The sequence below is a fragment of the Chaetodon trifascialis genome, chromosome 3 (genome assembly GCF_039877785.1).
Source record: "Chaetodon trifascialis isolate fChaTrf1 chromosome 3, fChaTrf1.hap1, whole genome shotgun sequence".
NCBI lineage: Eukaryota > Metazoa > Chordata > Actinopteri > Chaetodontiformes > Chaetodontidae > Chaetodon > Chaetodon trifascialis.
The window spans coordinates 21,316,014-21,339,262 of record NC_092058.1 but is presented as its reverse complement, the minus strand read 5'-3'; the positions used below and the strand labels follow the sequence as shown (position 1 = coordinate 21,339,262).

Sequence of the window (23,249 nt, the reverse complement as noted above, 5' to 3'; positions counted from 1 at the left end):
GTTTTCACTGACATTATGGATTCCAACACTCCACACAAACGAGCCCACAGGTAACCTCACATACCGACTCATCCTGGTTTCCATTCGTCCATACAAATCATGATGCATGTTGTCCCAGATGCTTCTGAGTGTCTGGTCGTTTGTGGAGCTTACATCTAATGAAAGATTTTTTTAAAAGCACAAAAGAAGTGAGACACAGGCTGTATAACAGCTCTAAGTACAGCTGATTCACCAGTCAAATTATGCGAAGACAGTCCTAAAAATGACGTACACCATTATCCACAAGACACTGAGTCTGCAGTTAAGTGACCCTTTTCCATGTAGAACAGAACACCAGATGTTTTTAACATGACAAAAGGTTTAATTGACAATGTATTTACAGAAGTACAAGTAAATGTCACTGATTTCAAGGCACAGTTACAGAGGCATGCAAAAGGTTGGGCATCCTTCATTTAAATTTCTGTTGAGTGATAAGAGTAAAAGTTGACCCAACTGATACTTTTTACCAAGTAACTTCCCGCCTTCTGAAAATCAGGTCATCTTGTACTCACTTCGCTTTTCACACAACAGAAACTCCGAGCAGGGTCCAAACCTTTGAGTGCCACTGTATTTAAGCATTTCATTGCAGTCTAACCTGCTTTGTGGTTGCCAAAAGAAAACAAAGCTGCTTACATCAACTAGCTTTTGATGAAGAGTAAAACGAGTAAAAATAAGCTGTACATAAAAATAAAGTTTCAGTCTTTGACCACATTCTCTAGTCTTCAGCCTCTTTTTTCTTCTTTTTCTTTTTCTTCTCAGTCACGGGTGTTTCTGGGGTCTCTTCTGCCGGCTCTACATCCATGCTCTCAGTCTTTCGTTTCTTTTTCTTCTTGGCTGAGGCTCCATTGTCTGTGGCAGCGGCCTCAGCTTCTCGCTTCTTTTTCTTCTTTCCTGGGGTGTCCTCTGCAGCAGGGGTCTCCTCTGCTTCCACCTCCATCTCCTCGACTGCTTGTTTCTTCTTTTTCTTCTTCACTACAGTGGTTTCTGCTTCTCCGTTCTCCATCTGCAAAGAGGTCAAAGAAAACACAGTTGGGGAAAGATGAGACAATACAGAATTCTGTAGTCCAAGCTAGCCTTCAATGTCTAACACATCCTTCAAGTGGCTGTGCTGTCTGACTCACTTCAGTGATCAAGTCCATTGTTTGGGACCAGCCAATGGTTCGGAGTCAGGCTGATGTAGCATGTCGTACACTGAGACAGGACCACAGGTGTGGGTTGAGTCTCAAATCAAACATGCGCGGCCAGATGCTCAAATCAAGCCTTACCTGAGCTTCACCGTTGGTTTCGCCGTTTGCTTCCAGTTCTTGCAACTTCTTTTCACGCTTCTTGCGCTTCTTTTCCTTCTTCTCTAGTTTCCGCTTGATCTCAGCTGCAACATCAGTCGCCTGAGACCGGGGGAAAAAAAAAAATAAATAAAAAATTAGGGTTTAATGACAGAATGAAACCATCAGGATGTTCTGAAGAATCACAATGCTGCGTCAGGCTCATTAAATCAGTTTCTACCCTCACAGTGATGTCAGGGAAAGATGTGTCATCATTCACAGCAATGACAGACTGAATGTATCGTGGGAGCATTTTGAAAACCATGGCGACAAATTCACTCATTCAAACAGGCAACTGATCCGTGTCCCGTTGAGCGTAGCACCCAGCCTCTCTCTTAAATGAGCTCACCTCTTTCACAGCCTCTTTCATGACGTCCACATTCTTCCGCGGCACATCGCCGGTCTCGTAGAACGACAGTCGCTCCTCCACCTGCTCACGCAGCTTGTCACCAAACACGCTTGTGGGTACCTCTGCAAGACAGCGAACAATCAAACTCGACCACACAGCCAGCAGACCATCACAGCAGGCGGAGGTGTCTTGAGAGACATGTGGCTTTGCTCAGGAATTAGCGTATCAACATCAACCCAGGGGCTGAATACTGTTGACGAAAAATATGAGCATCACTGCAACTACGACACATGAACTGCTCGCGAACATGGGGTATCACTCCGTGGGGTCTGGTCACTCACCAGAGAAGCAGTCGATGCGTGAGGCGATGGTGCATTTGTTTGCCAGATATCTGGAGATGCGCCCTTTGTTCTTGGCAGCAGCGCGTCCGATGAAGGTCGAGTGGAAGATGAGCCCGTACTTGGGGGTGTTGCCACGAGTCTTTAAGGCTCTGAGAAAATAAAGCTGATTTCACATTCAGGTTGCACCTTTAAAGAAACAGCTAAACGTTTTCCAATGGGCACAAGAGGAACTCTGAACCACTGTCAACACGTGCATCTATACCACAGACAAAAACAAGCTTTGTGATACAGGCACAGTGTTTACATACAGAAAGCGGAGACATCAGCACAGCAAATGTGTTTTCTTATGGGTTTAAGTCAAACTCCCTCTCAGCACAGGCTGCAGTATGAGGGACTCGATTAACAATGACTGAACAGCTTCCCCTAGTGGAGGAACGGCTAAACACAGGCAAAATTTGTAAAAAGCTCCAAACCACTTAGGTGAGGTGCTTTGCAGATTACTACGATATACAGAAACACAGATGGTCATTAAATTGTTGTCAGTGGTGTGACGCTGCATTAATCATGCTGTTAAGCCTGTGGATTTCTGATTTGTAACACTGCATTTAGCTGTGGGTTTATCATTAGGCAGCATCAATTCAAACCGCACTTTGCACAACAGCGCTATTAAAAGCACGCCAGGAGAAAAACCTGGTGTGCAGATTAGGAAAACTGGCATAAAAGGAAAACCTAGAAAACAAATTGTTCCATTCAACACATTTGCAGACCACACTCAAAGTAATCACATCAAGCGTTTGGCTTTCAAGAAAGGTGATCCAGTGGAGTCACATTTGCATTCAAAGTGCAAAGTTTCTACTTTCTACAACTCAGCATCTCAGGAATTTCTGTGTAAAAAAAGGAGTGGTGTGGGCTCTAACTAGCTTTTCAGATTTTCTACCTCAGTGCTGTGAGTGGCTGCTCAGACTGTGGGGGTGCATTAGGGCGAGAGGGATCACTCCAGAGGAGACTAAGTTTTCTCCGGTCACCCTGCTCTGCTCCAGCCCAGCCCTGCCATCACTGCAGCCACTTCTTTCCCCAGCAGGGAGGGGGTGCCCCAGTACCTGAACAGGGCCTTCTCTGCTCCCAGGATCTGAACGGTGGAGGCCGGATACTTGGCCAGGTTGGTTAGACTGCCGGCATGGGAGATCAGACGAGCTCCCACCTGGAGGAGAAGAAAACAGTCTCACTGACGTACAACACTCAGAGCTCTAGTGAGCTTCCCTTTAGATTAGATGTCAACGTACGCTGAGCACACGTTATTTGAGGACCATCAGCACCGGATATACTTGTCAGCACGTAGATTCAGTGGATTGACAGATTTTGGTATAACATCATTGGTCCCCTTTATATATACACACACACAAAATTAACTTTTACATACCACTTCTCCGATTAAGGCTGCTAGATTAGGAGCCACCTGGCTCATCCTGGAGCGCAGGTACTCCTGTAGCTCCAGCCGATAGGCTGCCAGTGACACAACACGATTGGAAAATCTCTCTATGTTGATCAGGTCAATGGGAGAGATGTCCATACCTGAAAATGACAATCAAGACAAGGTGTTGAGCAGACGGATACTACTACAAACATGTTTCAATATACTCGCGTAATCTCATAATCGTGCTGCCACATTGCTTTTGAGAGAACATGTTTCTCCCGACAGGATCCGCAGTGAGGATTTGTGCCTTCACTACAGGTTTATGAGAGAGCTATTCTGCCCCCCTGTGTTATCACCAAGGACAATTATTGGTCCTAGGTGGGCAATAAAGGGGCACGGCATGACTGTAAATTACAAATGAGAAAGATTCTCTTTTGCTGACCCATGGAGGAGCGGGACGCCTCCAGGATGGCCTGAGCCTTGGCGCTGTCCATCACCACCTCCTCCAGGCTCTCCAGGTTCGCCTCTGACAGCTCCTTCCTGTTTCCGATGAGCTGAGCCAGACGGCAGTACATCGAGTTGTCAGGCACAATCTTGACCAGCTCTGGGAAGTGGTAGCCGTACCATTCGCTGCACATGCAAGGCAGGGATCGTTAGAAAACACTCAGGAGCAGAAGCTACAATCCTTGCTAATAACATAAATCAATGGCAAACTTTGAGCTTGACTACACATGTGAATTGATGGCAATGGATGTCTCACCCAACAATATTGCCCCACCGGACAACAGCTGGCAGAGCAGGGGTGCCAGGAGAGGTTAATGTCCCTCCTGTTTCTATACAGGCAGCACTCTGTGGTGTACTGTCTGTGGTAAGCATGAGGAGGGCACTCCAATATGATGATGCTTAACCAACAGAAAAAAGCCAGCCAATCAAACGCTCCACATGACGGATGGGTTAATGTCTTACCACACAAACAGTAAGACACAAACATCACAATGTTTTAATGCCCACAACTTCCAAACTTGACATGCCAATAAGGAAGCGCCAGCTGCTGACTGAACCAGTGAGTTTTAGTGTTACTAATGTTCTCGCACTGGAATTAGGACGACATCATTGCCATGCAACACAGGATGTGACAGCAAACTCAAACCACAAACAAGCACTTCAAAACCACAATATGCAAAATACTCATATGAACCATTTTCCTTTCAGGCTATTTGATACATGTTTCTTTTCAGTGGTGTGATGGAGGGAACCCTACCGGACACGCATGGAGAAAGTGTTGATGTCTTTGTCCAGCTGATCCAACAGCGCAATGGACTGGATGATCATGTTGTCAGCCCTGTTGACATTGAACTTGACTTTAGCTCTGGAGTAGCTGTGGCCAAGACCCAGCTGTGCTTTGGAGGCAGCCTGGCCAGTCAGACCCTTCACCAGGGAATGGAAGTGCAGACGCAGCCCTGACAGGACAGAGGACAGATGAAGGGGTTTGTTGGCGGTAAGTGGAACAGCGGCAGAACAGCATGTGACCCATGGCTGTTCAGATTTTCAGTATGAACCTTCATTAATTTCAGGATCAAATGATTACATCACATCAGGCCACATCACTTCTGAAATGGTAGGACTCTCGCATTTTTAGCATCATCCTCCAGTCATAGAGGCTCTACTTACTCCTATATTCCTAAATCCTGCTCTTAGCAAATAAATCACAGGTAAACAGTCTACTCACCTCTGCCTATCTCTGCCACCACCCCACCTGTCTGGATGGAGAGGCTAAATTCTTCTTGTAACGCTGCTCCAATCTTTGCATCTGAAACCCCCAACACAGCTTTCTTCTTCCCAGAGAGGGGCAGATTTGTTTCTAGGAACAACTTCAGGTCCGCGTGAACCACGCCTGCAAGGGGGCAAGGAGGGGAGATTACTTCTCGGTCTGTACACACTTGGCTGAAATGAAGCCTACACTGTGCAGCAAAGCCATCTAAAACTGAGTAAGTTATTAAATCACAAGAGGCCTGTTTTATCTCCACCTGGTTGAGTTCAAAAGATTTTTGCAAGGGTTTATTCTTGCACATATTCAAGTAGCCAGAGGGTCCAATCAGAAAAAAGGTACAACCAACAATAAGTAATGTGGATCAGCTGTCTTAGGTGGGGAAACTGTGCTAGTGGGTAAAAGCTGATCCATTAGCTCGTGCTAATGCATTAAGTTCTTTTGAAAATTCTCCTAAAATTTATATAAACAATTGTGTTGCCCTAAAAATCGAATGACCAAATTTTAAGTTGTCCACTCTGGTCAGGTCAGCATATTCAACCACAGCTGCGACACAAAGGCCTTCCTCAGATGTTCAGGATCAACATTATGCTGTCAGCACAGTAATTCAGTGGATTGACAGATTATAAAAACATCATTACAACTGAGGACACCGATGCAGCCACAACCACAGACTGAATTCAACTTGCCTTCAGAAATGGCGTTCATGTTCTCCAGAGCAGCCTGGGCCGACTTGAACGGGAAGAAGGCAGCCAGGCTCACCATGCTGTTGAACTTTCCGATGTTCAGCACGCTCTCCTCCACCTAAAACACACGCACAATTAACACCATTCCACCCGGGGGACCGATTAAAACAAAGACGAAAGAAGAAGAGAGGACAGAAGACCCACCTGAGGAAGCAGCATGCCGATCTCCTCCACCTCTTTGACGGCGAACAGCGCGTAGCCTGCCGCATGCTCGAACAACACGTGCAACAGCACCTGTGGGAGGTACATGCATTGGATTGAGGACCGACACAGACAACTGCTGACATACGGTAACATTTACTGCCGCAACAAACCATGTAAAAAGTCTGTCAACGCTTTAAGTAGTTAAAGTGTAACTGATATCCACGTGCTCGTCAACCTCTCTCTACTTTTGGTAGCATCGCAGCTAACGTCACTTTGATCAAGCATGCAATACTGGATTTAAATGCAGTACCGTTAGTTATCACTGAGTACTGATTATTATTTCAACTTAGTGGTCTAATATTACCGTATACATCACTGTTACGTTTACACGCAGCCACGTTGTCGTACTGCTGAACCCACGTGTTGACCTGGGCCCGTGCGTTAATGCCATGAAGCTAACTTATGCTAGCAGCGCAGCTGACGTTAGCCCGGTAAATCTATTCACCAGCAGCTGCAAAGAATACAAATCGCTGGGTTCAACCACATGACTGCGAATTACAAAGTTACACACGCTCACTGTCTGCAGTGGCAGCCCAAGTAGTTTAAAAACGCATTTTCCAGCTAATGTTAGCTACATGGGTGGCTAACCGTTCAACTGATGTTGAAAGGCCTTCAACTTCAATGTTTAAAAAAAAGCCATTTCCGTTTCTAAAGGCTTGGTAATCTCAGAAAGTCTTCCACTGTATCCTACAATGAAAAGTATCGTAACTATGTCCGCACGCACACACCACCCTTTCTCTTACCATGACTAGTAAATTTGTGCAGCAGCACTCAGTGCGTGTCTGCTCCGCTCCTTCACCTCGAGAAAAAGACGGCGGTCACACGTTTCAGAAGGCTGCCACATGACCCAAATACCGCGATACTAGCCTGATACCGCGAGACCTGGCCAGGAAGCCTCCACCTGCTGGATGCGAAGTAGAATGTCAGTCTCCAACATTTCTTACCGTTAATAAACCCCATGAAAGTCCCCAAAACCAACAATGTGTTCCAGTCTCTCTTAATATTTTCCTTCTTCTGTCTCTGGCAGTCATCTTCCAGCCCATTCATATCTTATGTACGTCTTTCACTGTTAGTCTTTCAAGGTGTACACACACATATGCAGGCACGCACACATACAAGTATGCACATGTAATTATCCTATCAGGTTGCGCTATTGCAGTGGTTTTTATTAGGTTTTTATGTGTAACTCCCCTTCTATTTACTCTTGATTTAATTAGTTGACATGGTTGGGGGTCAGACACAGTCTTATGTGGTTTTGGGTGGGTAACTGCTCTAATGGAAGAGCAGAGAAGAGTGTGGGTCTGCAGCTCTGCCTTCTGGTCCCAACTCTGAGTTGTTATGAGTTTAGTTCAAAAATAAAATAAAAAGAGGTCTAACCAGGAAAGATACACTCCCCTGACCCAAACACCTGTATGATTGGGCCATGGGGGCTGCAGAAGCTTTAAAAATATCTTACAAATATATAAAATCATCTTTTATAAATGTTAGGTCATTTTAAGGAGAAAAGGAGATCAACAGCCCCAAACCCAATACAACTTACTATCATTGTGGACAAAGAAAACCAGCAGATATTCCTGAATTTTGAAACTGAAACCAGTGAGTTTGGGGATCTTTGCTTAAAAAAAACAATGACGACTTCAGTCAAATATCAGAATAGTGGCAGTGGCATCGATCGACTAATCAACTATATCTCAATGGTTTCAGCTCTGTCTGTGACACACACAAACGCACGCACGCATGCACGCACGCATGCACGCATGCACGCGCATATATATATATCAGGCTTTGGCTACACAGACAGTGCTGGTTAGTATAATTCTTGCTGGGTTTTGTCTTTTTATGGGATTTATTTATTTGTTTACAATAAGAAAATCTATCTATAAATCACTAGGCTTATCCTTACAAAAAGAAAGTCCAACACAAATGCAGTACTCAGTCAGTGCAGTGAGCAGTCAGGGACACATTTATTGGGATTTTGGCTCTGTACTCCAACACACTGAGTTAGAAATAAAACACTGACTATAAGGTTAAAGTGCTGATTTCAGTACTTATTACTACACATCCTTTACTATGCAAATCACACAAGATATAGATTTCTAAAAATAATAATAATAATATTCAAAAAACTAAAGCAGTACTTCAATAGACAGACATTATAAAAAGACTAACCTTAGGTGATGGAAAAATGCAGCGAGCTTGTGCGTCATTGTGGTGACGCAACAAGAAGTGCTGCACAAGGCCATACTTGAGTACTTGAATTGCAATAAACCAGATACAATGATGGCAATATTTTTAATTGTCCACTCCTGCAGAGTACTCTGACAACAGCATGAAGCCAGCCTGCAAGAACATTTTACCATCAGGACAACAGTAAACTGTCATATTTAGGAAAAAGCATCATTAAAGTTCTTGAGAGTCATGAGGTCTCCGAGGAACAGATGCATGTGGGTCTGTTTGTGCGCCAGTAAAAATTACCGACAGGTCATAAATGTCACATGGTGTTGGATATTAGTTTAGAGCAGAGAATTTATGACTGACCTCGTTTGGCACATCATGTCCACACACACACACACACACACACACACACACACACACACACACACACACACACACACACACACAGACTGAAGTCCACTGCATTAATCACAATTTTTCAGTATTAACTCAATGACTCAAAATGGAGTCACACACAGGTTGGCCTTTGCTACTCGGTTAGCAGTAGTCAAGATAAGTTATGAATGAGGCTTTATCTTCTGCCTCTTCTTTGAAGGTTGAATTACTGCAGACATGCTTGTTTGCTGCCATGTGTGATAACCTGAATAAATGAGGCTGAGAAGTGATATCTCTGTGTTTTGCGAGGGCTCATCCAAATCTGCAAATACTCCCATCAAACGCATCTTACACGTCCTGTAATAACATGCAGACACTGCGGGGCTGCTCATCAAAGTGTCATTTTGTCAATCTTGTCAAAGGCCTACATACATAGAGCGAGGCCAGCTTAGTGCCCTAATAAAAAGCCAAATTCCTGAGTAATATGTGTGTTTCCAGGAGCATGGAGGAGAGTGCTTGAAGGAGCCTGTTGAGGAGCGGATGTGAGGGAGGACAGTAAAAAGCTCAGGGATCAGGAGAGGGCTTGATATAAAGGCTGACTGGGACAAGCTGACGCTCAGACCGGTGGAGCTCTGCTCATCTTAAAGCGCACTCTCTTCAGCAACTGACCAAGGCTGACACAGCACGTGAGTACCATATGGCTTCTTCTGCTTCACTGTCTCTTAGGTTTCCTCTGTTACTCTGGTCTTTCCCCTCTTTGACGTCCTGTCTTCATTCTTAGGTTTGTGTACACTCTGTCCTGCTGTTGTATGTCCGGCCTCTTATCTTGCTGGTCTTCCATGCTTCTCCCCCATCCTTGCACCTCTCTCTTTCCTTATCTGCTATCTATTTGTCAACCTCTCCCTTGCATAATGACATGGGATCCCCTGTGTCCTTCTTCCTCTAAACTCACTTATTGTTTTTAGCACACACACACACACACACACACACACACACACACACACACACACACACACACACACACACACACACACACACACACACACACACGCTGCACGTCATGTCAAATACCGTGCGTTGACCTATTTTGGGTGTCGCCTTTCTTTCCCACTGCTAAATATTTCTCTAAGTTGCGTGGCCTCAGTGCCACTCACCCCTGTTCATGTGGAAACACTGACTCCACTGTACGACATGAGCCTTCGCTGCTCTGTATGCATACCTGTGTACAGTATGTGTATATGTGCATGTGGCTGTGTACGCGTCCAGGACAGAGCAGAATGAGCATGCGCGGTGCAGTGGCCGGTTGCGTGGTGCTGGTGTGCCTGGTGGCGCTGCTGGCAGAGAGGACAGAGGGACACATCACCTTCTTCAGCCCAAAGGAGATGATGCTGATGAAGGTAAGCAGCATGTGTTTGATTGGACCGTGTGCAGATGTAGGTGGCAGTTTAGTAGTAATGGCTGATGTCTTTTTCAGTGTTGTCATACTAACAGTAAACTCTTGTTAGAGTCCTTTATATTGTCCTGTGGCTTTACTGGATGAGCATTGGTTTTATTTGCATAATATACTGATCTAAAAAATAACCTAATATTTTGTGTATCAAATTTTTTTCAAACAAAATGCTAAACTTTGTTCCAGCTTCTCAGTTGTGAGATTTTGCTCCTTTTTTCTTTTTTTTTCTTTTTTTTTTGTGACAGTAACTTGATGATCATTGGTTTTTGGTGTGTTGGTTGGACAAAAGAAATGATGTAACAACATGAGTTGGGGTTTAAGAAACTTGTAATAGGCATTTTTTTTTTGTATTTTCTGACATTTTGTCAACTGAATGATTGATCTTTTTATAGAGAAAATAACTGAATAAATCATAATCATTAGTTTTAGTCCAAGTTGCAAAAAAAAAAAACATTAAATTTTATGACAAATTTAAAATGTGAGTCGTATTTTTTCCATTTTACCCTACAGGAAAGAAGGAATGTGAAATTCAGACTCACTCCTCTCATGAGTTTTTCAGTTTGGTGTTTAGCTTTCGTAAAGTTTGAATGATAAAGTTACGAAACAAAGCTCAAGTGGAGGTTGTCCACAGTGCCAAGTCAGTATCTGAAGCTGATAAACTGTCTGTGTCTCAGGAAACAGAGTTTAGTGACAAGGGATGCATGACGTTATTCTGGCTCTTCAGACTTGTGTACACAGAAAAAAATGAGCAGAGGTTGAAGACGACCATTCTGTGTTACAGCAGCTTTTCATTTGTGTACAAATATGTGTGTTTTGTGTTTGTGTGGGTGCAGGAACGAGAAGGTAGAAAGGACATGGAGCCGCGATCAGAGGATGGACAGTTTGAAGACGTCACAGTCCAACAGCTTCCTCAGGCGGAGCGTGGTGGAAATCCTGTGAGCGTGCGCGCACACACACACACACACACACACACACACACACACACACACACACACACACACACACACACACACACACACACACACACACACACACACACACACACACCACATTCACTCCAACTATGGTTTCTGTTTTCACCAGAGTGTTGTCATTAAACTCACTGCTTCTTTTGTTTGTCCAGGATAAAACAGTGGAGATCGCCATCCGTCTTTCACCCAAACAGCTGGATCACGTGGTTCCAGTGCTCGAAGAGATCATCCATGAAATAGTGGAGGAACGTCAGAAAGGTACAACTATTTGAGTGCCGGAGGATGTAGTGAGACACATTTGTTAAAAAGCGTCTCAGCAGACCTACAACATGGCCTTGTACCTTGTTTTGTAATCTAAAGATGATTAGTGGACATACTTACAAGTGATAGTGCTATGATTAAAAACCTATTTGGTAACCACACTGTTCTCTCACTATCTGTCTCTGCAGCCAAATAGCGAGGCCAAAGTGAGGAGGGGATGAACGCTGTACAAATTCTTCAAAAAGCACTGAATGCTCAAATGTTTTATTGTGTTTTAATGAATCAAGTCAATAAAGGGAAATGATTGTGTCACTAATGGGAGCTTCTGTTGTCATTTCTGAAGGGGCATGTCAGCTTCAGGTGGCCACATGGTGTCAGCATCTGTCCTTCATTTAACTAATTCACATACCTGGATGAAAGCAGCGGGAATTTCTTACAAAGAGGGAAACATATTCACCTTTTTCGTCAATGAATATTACAACATAGCTGCTGTTATGACACTTTCTTGTGTAAATATTCAAGACACGATTCAGAGTTTGTCTATAAAAAAACATTCAGCACCTGATGACTTTAAAGACTCATTATGTCAGGACTGTTGCCTCAAGAAGTGCAGTAAGAGGGTGGAATTTGACCCCTTTTCTGTTATCAAGCCTCCATTTGCCTCATAGTTGTTTCAGAGCTTCGAGGTCACTCTCTCGCTCATCTCAAAGTCCTTGACCGCGAGGGCAGCGTCTCGAGCCAAAGGGGCGGGAAGAACCAGGGAGCAGTCGCTGTCGAAATACTTTCCAGTTATCCCCTCCATTTCTTCTGCTACTGCACAGTAGATAGAGCTGACAGCGCCCTCCTCTGACGACTGAGAGGGAGGCAAAGACAGTGAAGGGGAAAGGTGAGGGCACGTTCAACTCAAATGACAGATCGATATCTCCACAGGAGGTTGGTGTAAACTCTGCCCTGATGTGTGTGTCCTTAAACCAGATGATGAGCATAGTCTCTCCAACATATGGACAACACATGGGTGAGTGTCAGGTCAAGAGTTTGATTCCTGAAATATGGCAAAACTACCAAAATAAGTTATGTCAGCTCTAATTTATTTACATCCACATACCATAACGTGATACCGGCTCTCAGCAGCAGAATGAATGCAGAAATATGTATAAATATTTGCTCAGATTTGAGTGAATGCATCAAAACTCATTGGATAACGTGTCACCATGCAGCAGGACATGCAAGTGTTTCACAGAGAAATGGTGAAATGTTCTTGACTGGACAATTCAGTCATCTGAGCTCAAAGCAAGTGAGCATGTCTTTCAATTGCTGAACACCAGAATGAAGGCTAAAGTCCCCCAAACAAGCAAGAGGTGAAGATGTCTACGCCTGGCAGAGAATCAACATCACGATTACATTTAGTTTATGCTAAAGATAGGACGAGCATTATTCAGTAAGTTTCTTATTGTTGTTGAATCCCATGAAAAGATCAGAACCAACAGTGTGCTTAGGCTAACTGTTTCCAAGCCAAGAGTCAGCATATCGTTAGCTACATTATTATGTGGGGTTATGTTGGAAAAAGCCCTTCAGGATTGACACATCTACTGAATGGAAGCCATAACATCGATCCTAGATGTTACTTATCGCTGTCAGAGTTTCAGGCAATGTTGGCAGCTTCCTGCTCTTATTGGACTTGAGAGATAATCATCATGCTGGATTGGAAATTAAGGGGGGCAGCTAGACAATCAATGAACCGACCCTCAGCAAAGGGTCTTTTCATAGGATTTGTTAACAAGCCAGCCTTATCCTTTAGCTTGTCAAAACACCTACGACTCCTTAGTCTGAGGATCTGTGAGTAAAAAGGCACTTCCTACACGGTTCATGGGGTGTGGATGTAAACACACTTGAACTGAAGCTGAGAGCCAAAACTTCAGCCTCATGATGCTTGTTTGGTTATAATGTGCTGGAGTGCAGAGTCCAAACCAGAACAACAAAAATCACTGTCTTCTTTCTTTTCCTGCATTTTCTAGCTAGTGATCTGGTGTGCACATTGAGCTTGTGTTCTGGCTGTCTTTACGGCAGACGATTAGACACAGCGCTTCAGCCAGTTTCTGCATTCCGGCCACACACATACATATGCAGACAGCAATTCCAGCGTACCAGGAATACAAGATTTTTCTTATTTTACTGTGTAAACCCAGTGGATTAGGCAAATACATTTATATAACGGGAGGAGGTTCTTGAACAGCAGCCAGTCACATTCGACCTGAATGGTTGCAAAGCAGTTGACATGGAGAGGAGTCATTATGTGGACTTTGACTATGCAATAAAATGCTAAATTGTACTCACCTTGAAAAAGAAAACTCCAATGAGGTTGAAAAGGCAACGAATCAGTAATGGATAGTGTCTCATCACTTCTGTCATGACAATACCAGGGTGCACGGAGTTTGCAGTGACACCTGCATGTACATAAACACACAGAAGCACACACAGACACATATTTAGAGAGCAGATAGAAACAGAAAGGAGGCAGAGAAAGTGTAATCAAGGCCAGTCTCAGCAACGAGTCTTTAAACATAGGCATTCCTCTGTAGATTGTGTTTTCTGATCTTCTCAAATGACTCAGAACAGGAACATTAGTTTCAGCTGCATTGCTTTGCTAAAAGCTTGAAGCCCTGATTGGACTCGTCTTTTACAGAGACCAACAAAACGCACTTTGCATCTGTTTTGTATAACAGAGGATACGTGCTGTACGGCCTGACATGTGATCAAACCACTGAGTGTTAGACTAAGAGAGGAGCTCGCAAGCACAGCGATGCATAAACTCTCAGTACATAAAATGACTGAAGATGATTACCCATCCACTGTCAGTGCTTCTCATTTGCATGGTCACACATCTTCTGCAGCCCTTATTCAGTAGGAAAGACCACGCATGCAAATGGGTGATAATCATAGGAATCTTGATTTTAGCCTACCTGTTCCTTGTAGCCTGCGTGCTAGCTCGTTGGTGCAAATGATATTGTGCAGCTTAGTGTGGTTGTAGACTTGATCCATGTGATAATGGAGGTTCTCGCCATGAAAATGAGAGAAGTCCACTTTACCCCTCTTGTGGTTGACTGAGCTGACCGTGACAATGCGAGATGGAGCAGAGCGCTTTATCAGGTCTGTGGAGAAAGAGATGCAAGAGAGAGAAAATTAAACACAGGCAGTCATGTAATTATCGTTTCATATCCATAATATACCTGCTGTATAAAAGAGTCTCACAGAGTCTTACCCAGCAGCAGGTTGGTGAGAAGAAATGGTCCCAGGTGATTGGTGGCAAAAGACATATCCAATCCCTCTTTGGTTATCTGCCTGGGTAAACCTGATAGTAGAATTTAAAAAAATGTAATTTGCGATTAGATTTCACAAGTTAGATATACAAATATACACATGAAACACACATTTGTACTCTTATACTTATGAGTACTCCACATTAATGTAACGCATTCCCTTGCATTACAGCTAACCCTGACCTTTACCCTTACCTTACTCACCTCACACACAAACAGTGTGTGTCGTGTTGTGTTTCCATCACTTCTGGGGACATTACATTGACTTACATTCATTTCCTGACCATAATCATAACAACTACTTGCCTTCAGCCTATCCTTAACCCAAGTCTTCACCCTAAAATGTAATGATTTAAGTTATGGGGACTTGTATTTTGTCCCTGTAAGGACAAAGCTCAAGTCCCCGCAATGTGACTGTGTAGACACGTATGTCCCCACAACAAGAGCAATACATGCCCCACACACACATGCACACACACACACACACACACACACACACACACACACACACACACACACACACACACACACACACAGAGCTGTTTTGTCAGTTCAGTTGTCTTCTGTTGCTATGGAGCGAGCTTTGTCAACTCTTAAGACAACTAATCCCTTGTTGATGTCATCAGGGCTTATTTGTTCACAAACACACACACTGGAGAGGCATGTCTTGCTCTTTGCCTCCAGATGTGTGCCAGATGTTGAAACACAGACTGGATGTTCTTTTTGGGGTATTTATTTATTTATTTATTTTTTCATTCTTTCATACTGCTTTCAGTGCTGAATTACTAGCACATGGGAAGCCATACTAGCTAAGACTATTTCTTTGTCCAAATGACATTTTGGTACTTAATGGCATTTAAGTACATCAGCTCTCACTGATATTTGTAGTCCCCAAAATACAGAAGCGTAGCTGCTGTGGGCGCATGTATCACCTGATACTGCAGCATTGTTGACGAGGATGTGGAGAGCTTTCTCCTCCTCAAGAATCCCCTTAGCAAATTTCCTGACAGAATCCAGAGAAGACAGGTCCACCAGGCGCAAGTGGACATCAGAGTTTCCTGTTTTCTCCCTGATTTCTTTAAGTGCTGCAGTCCCCCGGGCCTCACTTCGACAGGCGAGGATAACACGGGCCCCACGACGTGCAAAGTCCAGGGCAATGAACTTCCCGATCCCTAGCAGAGAGAGAGCGAGAGAGAGAGAGAGAGAGAGAGAGAGTGAGAGAGAGAGAGAGCAAAAATCAGTTTGTACTACTTGATAACAGAAATAGCCATGAAGCAAATAACAATGAACAGGTGACCTTTTGAAATGGGAGAACCACAAATACAGTGATAACAGCAAATACTGACATAGTGAATGTTTGCAAAGTTTGAACTGAGCATTTGACAGTAAATCCAGATGACTTTTCAAAGCTATGATTTTAGATCCCGCTGTTGAGCCATGTGGTGGAAAACAGAATGTATGAACGCGTTATTACATAAATGTGTGAAATATACACATTTCATCGGTTAAAGTAGGTAAGGTTGCTTACTATGTCCATTTATTTGCCTGACTGACTGTCTGTCTGTCTGTCTGTCTGTCTGTCTGTCTGTCTGTCTGTCTGTCTGTCTGTCTGTCTGTCTGTCTGTCTGTCTAAGAATACCTGGGACAGGACAGTGGGACAGACCTCATAGCAAGAATGTCCTGTCCTTAAATCGTGGTCCTCTCCTTGTGGAGTTTGATAGTTTTCCATATGTTTTTGAGAGGTGGATTAGCCACTTTTCAAGCACTGGGGACAATTCAGGATTTAATGGGATAATTAAATATCATATATATATATTGTTCTCATCAATCAGCCATCAAAACAGAAACCAGTTGGCTGCATGCACTGCTGTCAGATTGGCGATGAGCATAATCCAATTCAACATCATGAATGCGGTTTGGCACAATCACTGATTGTCTTCTTTAGTGTCTGATGTGATTCAGGTGGACACTGTCATTATGATCTGAGTCCAAGAGGCCAAAACATTCAGATGATTGTATTGGCATCCTATAATGTTGAAATGAAAAAGCTTACATGCCTGAGGATTGTCTGGATGAATGTGTGAAGCAGCAGAGAGTGATATGAAGAGGAACTGAGAGCAGACAACAGAGAGGAATGTTTATGGTATTGTGCAACACTCATCATCATGTCATTCACAGTTCTAATGAAAATTGTAAATGGTTGACAGCCTATCTCAAAGTCTGGTCAATTAAACACAATCTTTTGCTAACCAAGTGAGGATTTGTTTTCCATTATAGTTGGGATGAATGAAGAAAGAGAAATCCTGCTGCTGAAGACCGATCAGGCATCATGCTGAGTTTATGTTTATAGTATCTGTCCTCTTGCCTTCCCAAGCAGTGGTATGAGTGCTTAGTAAGTGTGCTGCAAAACAACAGGCCAGGGAAGTGGATGTGAGGCAGCTGATAAGAAAGTGAGCAGGAGATTTGGGGTGTGGAAAGATTTCTGCAGGTCCAGTTCAGCTTTGTTGGTCATATGCAACTTGATGCCTTGTATGTGATCAAATAACATTTTGTCGTGTCGTATCTGTAATTACGTGTTGATGCTGAACGCTGCACTTGTTTCATTTGGAAAACTAAAGACAAGCTGAGGCAGAGGTCATAAATAAAATAAAACAGCGTCATCAGTCATGATGGATTTCATTCACACTCCAAATCTGAGGTCGAGGTTCTCTGCTGGAAAACAATGGTGTACTCCCTCCGGGCTGAGAGTGAGTTTTTGGCCGAAGTGAAGGAGGTCCAGCATCTCTGGGTGTTGTTCATGAGTGAGGGTATAATGAAGCGTGAGATGGACAGGCGGATTGGTGCAGCATCAGCATTAATGCAGCCATTGCACTGGATTGTTGTGATGAAGAGAGAGCTGAGACTGAAGTGGGGAAAAATGAGTCTGACTCTGAAGCGATGTCTTTTATGTTTCTGGTTACTCCGCTGTTCTCTACTTTCCATCTTTTCTGCTGATGCATGCCTTGTCTTTGAAATGACATTGTAAAGCACTTTGAATTGCATTATTTGTATGAGATGGTGCCATACAAGTAAACATGAACTTAAAGTTAGAAAAGATGATATTATATGGAACACACCAAAATTAATTAGACTAATTAAGGTGAAAGAGCAGTGACTTCAATATGTGTTTAGCAACTAGGCCTATAACCTACAGACACCATATCGCAATAAACACAATATGAATATCATCCAATTATATAGACCTATATGCCATATACATCATAATTAATAATGAAAAAAATAATAGTACAGATTTAGTGAAAGTTTAATGAGTGCTTGGGAAGGAGAATCGCAAAAATCTGAACACATCTACAACCCTGATTCCAAAAAAGTTGGGACACTGTGTAAAACGTGAGTAAAACACAATGTCATCATTTGCTCATCCTTTTTGACATGTACTCAAGCGAAATGAGCACAAACATAATATATTCAATGTATGACCTCATCAGCTTCATTGATTTTTGTAAATATCTGCTTATTCTGAATTTGACGCAGCAACGTGTTTCACACAAGTTGTGTCAGGAGCAGCTAAAGACTGGGAAAGATGTGGAACGCTCCAAAAACACCTGTTTGGAACATTCCACAGGTAAACAGGCTCATTGGTAACAGGTGAGAGTATCATGATCGGGTATGAAAGGGGCATCCTGGAAAGGCTCAGCTGTTCACAAGCGAGGATGGAGAGAATAGGTAAACACCATTCATTTCACACAACTGTTGTACATGTTGTACTTTCAACATCTGTGACTCGTTCTTTGAGAGGACATTCATTTTATTTATCCATTCGAATACAGTGATTCATGTACGTGCACAATGCTGTACAGGCTTGAGCTCATGAACACTGAAGGAGATAATAACCACAGAAGATAACAGATTGGTATGCAGTTTTGAAATGTCTATCAGGTTTTCACGACGTCTGGAATACGTTACCTGTCAACGACACACATCTCCTGCACGCAGCCACACACACTTTAACATATAGTGTTGCATATATTTCCGCGTGTTTCCACTTAACTCAATCAGTCACGGTGGCCTGCTATGAGGTTCCATTTGTGCCAAAATTATCTCACATGTGCACTACATCAACCGAACATATGGAAAAATGAGAGCATGAGAGTAGAAAAAAGTTACCCACACTCTGGTACATTTCTCTTTTAACCAGATGTTTCGGCCTCCAGCCGTTCTTCAAGATCAACAACCATGATCAACATCATCTTGAAGAAGGCCAGAGGGCTGACATGTGAATGAAAGACGTCATTTCAACATTGAAATGTACTTGTTTATGTTAGGTTTTAAAGTCAGCTTTAGATTTCCTGGTCAACATGCACACAACACAGCACTGTGGAACGACACGGGGAATGACACATCAGGATGACACGACAAACACAAGGAGTTTAACAAGACGCCGGTTTAAAACTGAACTTGTCACGTTCAGTCGATGAAGACAGTGTGCATGTGGCATAATGTTGGCATAAATTAACCAAACCAACCTGTCAGACCGCACTGGACTGCATAACTTTCCCACCAGTTTTACCAGTTCTTAATCTTTGTCAGTGATGATATGCACACTTATTAACTGTGTTATTGTGACTAATATTGATTTGTTGTCTTTAATTCAGTCTAGGTGAAGACTAAAGCTCTTACTGCAGACGACAGTAAGACCTTGTTTTTCTTGTGCTGGAGGGATGCGTGGTAATCCCCTAAATCTATTGATTTAGCACCAGAGTCTGTGGGAGGCTACATATGAACAAGACCTCTCACTCTTAAAGTGGTTGTAAGCTTTCTATGTTGGACCCTGCAATGCTGACGGGCTGCACTCTAAACATGAGTCAGGAGTTTAGTTTTGATTGTTAGGATGTTTCATGGAACTGGACACACTTCCACAGAGACTATCAGACAAATATACAGCAGACGTATTCAGAGAGAGCTTTGGGTTTGCTGGAGCTGAATGTCTGTGGGGAAAGACAGAGGCTGAAATGTCTCTTACATCAAACCACTGACTGTAGCTTCAGTAAGAGGTAAGAGCAAGACAAACATTTGTCTAATTTAAAATAATAGTACTGGCACATGCTGTGTGTGTGTGTTCAACATTCAGACACTCGTCTCTTCTGTCTGCCCCTTGTTCCATACGCTGCTGATCGTTCTTGAAACTCCATTTGGAAACGTTTAGTTCAGAACTGCTGTTAACTTAACTTAACTTAGCTCACCACAGGGTGGCTGTGGGTAGCTGTCATGTCACTATTTTGGTGTGAGAGCCATCTTTGGGCTGAGAGATGGGAAAATATGCATCTGACAAGGACAAACAAGGACAAGGTGCTCTTCCACTTTAGTGAGTTTCTAATGACTTGCTGTGTGTTCTGTGGATATCTACTGTGCATCTTTGCTGCACAATCCCAACATTTCTGGGCTATCTTAAGCACTGATACCAGAAAGGAACTGGTTACTAGGTGGGTCTAAGACCGGTTTCTTGTCATCAGATGTGTGAGATACAGATGACTGCAAAGTTAAATTTTACATTCAGTCACTATATATCACTACTCATTTATAGAAGACTACGGAAAATGATACAATGGAAAAATTATGTTTTTATACTGTAATGTATGAGTGTGTGCTAGCAGCTGGTACTGTTAGTAATTGCACTGCAGTGTCAGGACAAGAAAAGCTTATTCATTTAATGGGAAGAAAATGGTGCACCTCTCAAATCTGCTCAGAGGCTGAACATTGACAGTGAATAACCTGCACGGAGTGATCACTTCACCCTTGCTGGGCTGTCTGCTTTTACTCATTGTTTGCCAACAAACAGATTACAGCATGTCACTCTGAAGCAGCTCAGTCTGATAAATATGTTTCACTGGCTCAGACATTCACAGACATTCATCAAAAAGTACGCGTAAAGTATGGCGTTACTGCATCGTTTTTAAACATTATTTGATTTAAATTCTGTTTAAGAAAAAGGCTACAAATAAAAACGATATTAATATAATTATTCGTATAGTAATAGTATCTAAAGACCTACATTTATGGTCACGAAAAGGTCAAAAGTCTTTACCTGGTAGTGAAATTTCCTCTGAAATCCAAAACGGATTAATAGTTTCCAGACGGGTCGCACAGTCGCTCCTTTAACTAAAATATCAAAACTGCGGCTAATTTAAACTAATTTTAAACTTTATTGCGCTTGATCAACACTTTCCGTATTGAAAAAGCAATAGAGCATGCCCTTGCAGCCCCGCATTAGGAGGTTAGTGGCAGGCTAACCTTCACACAGGAAAGGCACAGGTTGAATGGAACCGACCTGTATTGGCTCCAGTCACTATCGCAGTCTTCCCCTTCAGCTGCACCGGGCAGGCTTTCGGGTCCCAGCGCCCTCTCCTCTGAATGCGCACAACGATGGCCAGCAGCGCCGTGCTCACGACCCACACCGGGTGAGACAGTACATCAGACCAAAACATGTCCGCGTCCGGGGCGTGCGTCTGCGACCAAGGTATGACACTGAAGTCCGGGAGCAGCTGGCCAGCATGCGACAGCTGCTGATACTGCTCAGAGTGGGTGTGCCTAAAAACCTAAACAGCAGCCTGCTGGAAACGTAAGGCTGAGGCATCTCACTGGGCGTAGGTGCTGTGGAGTCAGCCTGGGTGAACCTGAGGCAAACTTCCCCTCATGAAAACAGACAAAGCTACTTACTAATGAGAAGCAGCTCAGTGTGATTCACAGCTCTGAGTCTTTGTCATATTATCCCATCACTGAGGCCTCACAGCATGGGCTGCAAAGTGGCACAGAGGCTGCATGACCTTGAGAGATTTTTAATAGTGTTCAAAAAGTATTGATTACAGCCCCTCATTTAGCAATATACTTATTTTCAAGACTGTCTTGTCCTCAGCGGTGTTATGCTAATTAGTGAGCAATAGAGGGGTAGTAAGCCTACACTTACTGATTACTTATTAATACTAATTAATTAATTGCATGACTGTGATAGGAGTGGCACGGTGACATGGTGGCAATACTGTTGCCTCACAGCTAGAAGGTCCCGGGTTCGATTCCCGCTGTGGGAGCCGGGGGGTGTCCTCCACCATGCCTTCGGTGCCTGCTGCTCAGGGAAAAAGGGGCCTTTCTGTGTGGCATGTTCTCCCCATGTTTGCCTGGGGTTTCAAAAAACATTCTAAAAACATGCAAGAAGATCACCACCTGACCAATGGTGATGAAAGAAACTGGGCCCCCGGGCGCCGGTTGGCTGGCAGCCCACCGCCCCTGGTCTGTCGTGGAGGAAGGACGACCAAGGATGGGTCAAATGCGGAGGAAGAATTTCACAAGAAGCATGGCGTGTTGGGAGTCGACGTGCCCACTACCTCCTGGATTACTGACTACCTGTCAGACAGACCACAGTTTGTTCGACGGGGCGATGTTCTGTCTGAGACTTTGGAAAGTAGTACTGGAGAGCCACAGGGAACTGCTTTGTCTCCCTTTCTCTTCACCTTGTACACCTCAGACTTCCAACTCCTCGTGGTACCACCTGCAGAAGTTTTTAGGATGACTCAACAGTGGTGGGGTATATAAAGGATGGACGAGAAGAGGAATACAGAGCAGTGGTGGACGATGTTGTGGAATGGTCCAATAGAAATCACTTGCTGCTTAATGTGGCCAAGGCCAAGGAGATGGTGATTGATTTCAGAAGGAACAGGTCGACCAAAACTAAGAAAACTAACATCAACGCTGTTTACAAGAAGGGGATGAGCAGACTCCTGAAGAGGCTCAGATCATTCAAGGCGTGCAGCAAGATGTTGTCTGTTGTTGTCAGTGCACTCTTCTTTGTTGCAGTGTGCTGGGGGAGCAGCATCAGAGCCGGCGACACCAGCAGATTATTAGACACCTTTGACTGTTATCCATCATGGATAACCCTGAACATCCTCTTCACCACCTTGTGGCCAACAGACTGCTCCAGCTCTGCTGTCACAAGGACCGCGTCAGGAAATCATTCCTGCCACGAGCCATCACACTGTACAGCAGTAATTTAAACAGTTAATCTCCACCAACCTCACATACCCCAATATTCAATGTTACATACTATTTGCACTACTGCAATATTGCACATACTATTTATTGTTTACATTTATTCATCATCTGCAACTTGCACAGATTTTTGCGGGTACGTACTTTATAGCTCTGGCTCTCTGTCTCTTTAAGAACTGATGTTAATATTTGTTTATACACTTGGTTATATTATACATATTTTGCATACTTAGTTATATTTTAAGAATTGCTGCTTTTCTATGTTTATATACTTTAGTTGTATTTTTTTTAAGAACACTCTTTTCTTTTAGTTTTATTCTATGTTTATGTGTATTTTTTAACCTGCCGCTGCAACAAAAGAATTTGCCCAAATTGGGATCAATAAAGTTCAGTCTAAGTTTAAGTCGAATGTAAACGCTGTTGATCAACTGTTTTCATCTGTGATCACATTCACGTCACTTAACTCCTCTAAGCAGT

At 43.4% G+C, this 23,249-nt stretch overlaps 3 protein-coding genes and 3 non-coding genes across 7 annotated transcripts; 1 reads left to right on the top strand and 5 right to left on the bottom strand.

The window, feature by feature from the left end:
- Positions 1–345: 345 nt before the first annotated feature.
- nop56 (NOP56 ribonucleoprotein homolog) lies at positions 346–7,027 on the bottom strand. Its single transcript, XM_070959895.1, has 12 exons — positions 6,927–7,027; positions 6,124–6,213; positions 5,923–6,037; positions 5,195–5,359; positions 4,727–4,925; positions 3,908–4,095; positions 3,472–3,623; positions 3,152–3,252; positions 2,052–2,200; positions 1,711–1,832; positions 1,305–1,424; positions 346–1,042 (listed from the first exon to the last, which is right to left on the bottom strand). Exons 1-12 carry the CDS (start codon positions 6,927–6,929, stop codon positions 755–757), a joined length of 1,692 nt encoding a protein of 563 aa, XP_070815996.1. The 5' UTR covers positions 6,930–7,027; the 3' UTR covers positions 346–754.
- Positions 1,515–1,582, bottom strand: LOC139329602 (small nucleolar RNA SNORD57). The gene has a single exon (XR_011602091.1). It is a non-coding gene; the product is annotated as a small nucleolar RNA SNORD57 (small nucleolar RNA).
- Positions 3,733–3,851, bottom strand: LOC139329596 (small nucleolar RNA SNORA26). The gene has a single exon (XR_011602085.1). It is a non-coding gene; the product is annotated as a small nucleolar RNA SNORA26 (small nucleolar RNA).
- Positions 4,215–4,350, bottom strand: LOC139329603 (small nucleolar RNA SNORA51). Its single transcript, XR_011602092.1, has one exon. It is a non-coding gene; the product is annotated as a small nucleolar RNA SNORA51 (small nucleolar RNA).
- A 2,983-nt stretch (positions 7,028–10,010) lies between the features above and the next one.
- Positions 10,011–11,722, top strand: mlnl (motilin-like). Of its 2 annotated transcripts, XM_070959903.1 has the most exons (4): positions 10,011–10,130; positions 11,017–11,118; positions 11,307–11,412; positions 11,604–11,722. In XM_070959903.1, exons 1-4 carry the CDS (start codon positions 10,011–10,013, stop codon positions 11,609–11,611), a joined length of 336 nt encoding a protein of 111 aa, XP_070816004.1. In that variant the 3' UTR covers positions 11,612–11,722. The 2 variants fall into 2 exon arrangements, with proteins under 2 accessions (XP_070816004.1, XP_070816003.1); XM_070959902.1 differs by lacking the exon at positions 11,604–11,722 and having other exon boundaries at positions 11,307–11,487.
- A 257-nt stretch (positions 11,723–11,979) lies between these two features.
- LOC139328895 (retinol dehydrogenase 12) lies at positions 11,980–21,284 on the bottom strand. The gene is made up of 6 exons (XM_070958969.1): positions 21,061–21,284; positions 15,665–15,904; positions 14,675–14,764; positions 14,376–14,564; positions 13,750–13,859; positions 11,980–12,268 (listed from the first exon to the last, which is right to left on the bottom strand). The coding sequence occupies exons 1-6, from the start codon at positions 21,215–21,217 to the stop codon at positions 12,089–12,091; spliced, it is 966 nt and encodes a 321-aa protein (XP_070815070.1). The 5' UTR covers positions 21,218–21,284; the 3' UTR covers positions 11,980–12,088.
- Positions 21,285–23,249: the final 1,965 nt, after the last annotated feature.

Coding starts and splice junctions, on each gene's coding strand:
- mlnl (XM_070959902.1), top strand. CDS start 10,011: ATGAGCATGCGCGGTGCAGTGGCCGGTTGCGTGGTGCTGGTGTGCCTG. Junction 10,131..11,016: donor AGGAGATGATGCTGATGAAG/GTAAGCAGCATG, acceptor GTGTGGGTGCAG/GAACGAGAAGGTAGAAAGGA. Junction 11,119..11,306: donor CGGAGCGTGGTGGAAATCCT/GTGAGCGTGCGC, acceptor TTGTTTGTCCAG/GATAAAACAGTGGAGATCGC.
- LOC139328895 (XM_070958969.1), bottom strand. CDS start 21,217: ATGTTTTGGTCTGATGTACTGTCTCACCCGGTGTGGGTCGTGAGCACG. Junction 14,565..14,674: donor TCTCACCAACCTGCTGCTGG/GTAAGACTCTGT, acceptor CTTTCTCCACAG/ACCTGATAAAGCGCTCTGCT. Junction 13,860..14,375: donor ACGCAGGCTACAAGGAACAG/GTAGGCTAAAAT, acceptor ATGTACATGCAG/GTGTCACTGCAAACTCCGTG.
- nop56 (XM_070959895.1), bottom strand. Junction 4,926..5,194: donor GGTGGCAGAGATAGGCAGAG/GTGAGTAGACTG, acceptor CTGTCCTGTCAG/GGCTGCGTCTGCACTTCCAT. Junction 4,096..4,726: donor ACTTTCTCCATGCGTGTCCG/GTAGGGTTCCCT, acceptor TTGCATGTGCAG/CGAATGGTACGGCTACCACT.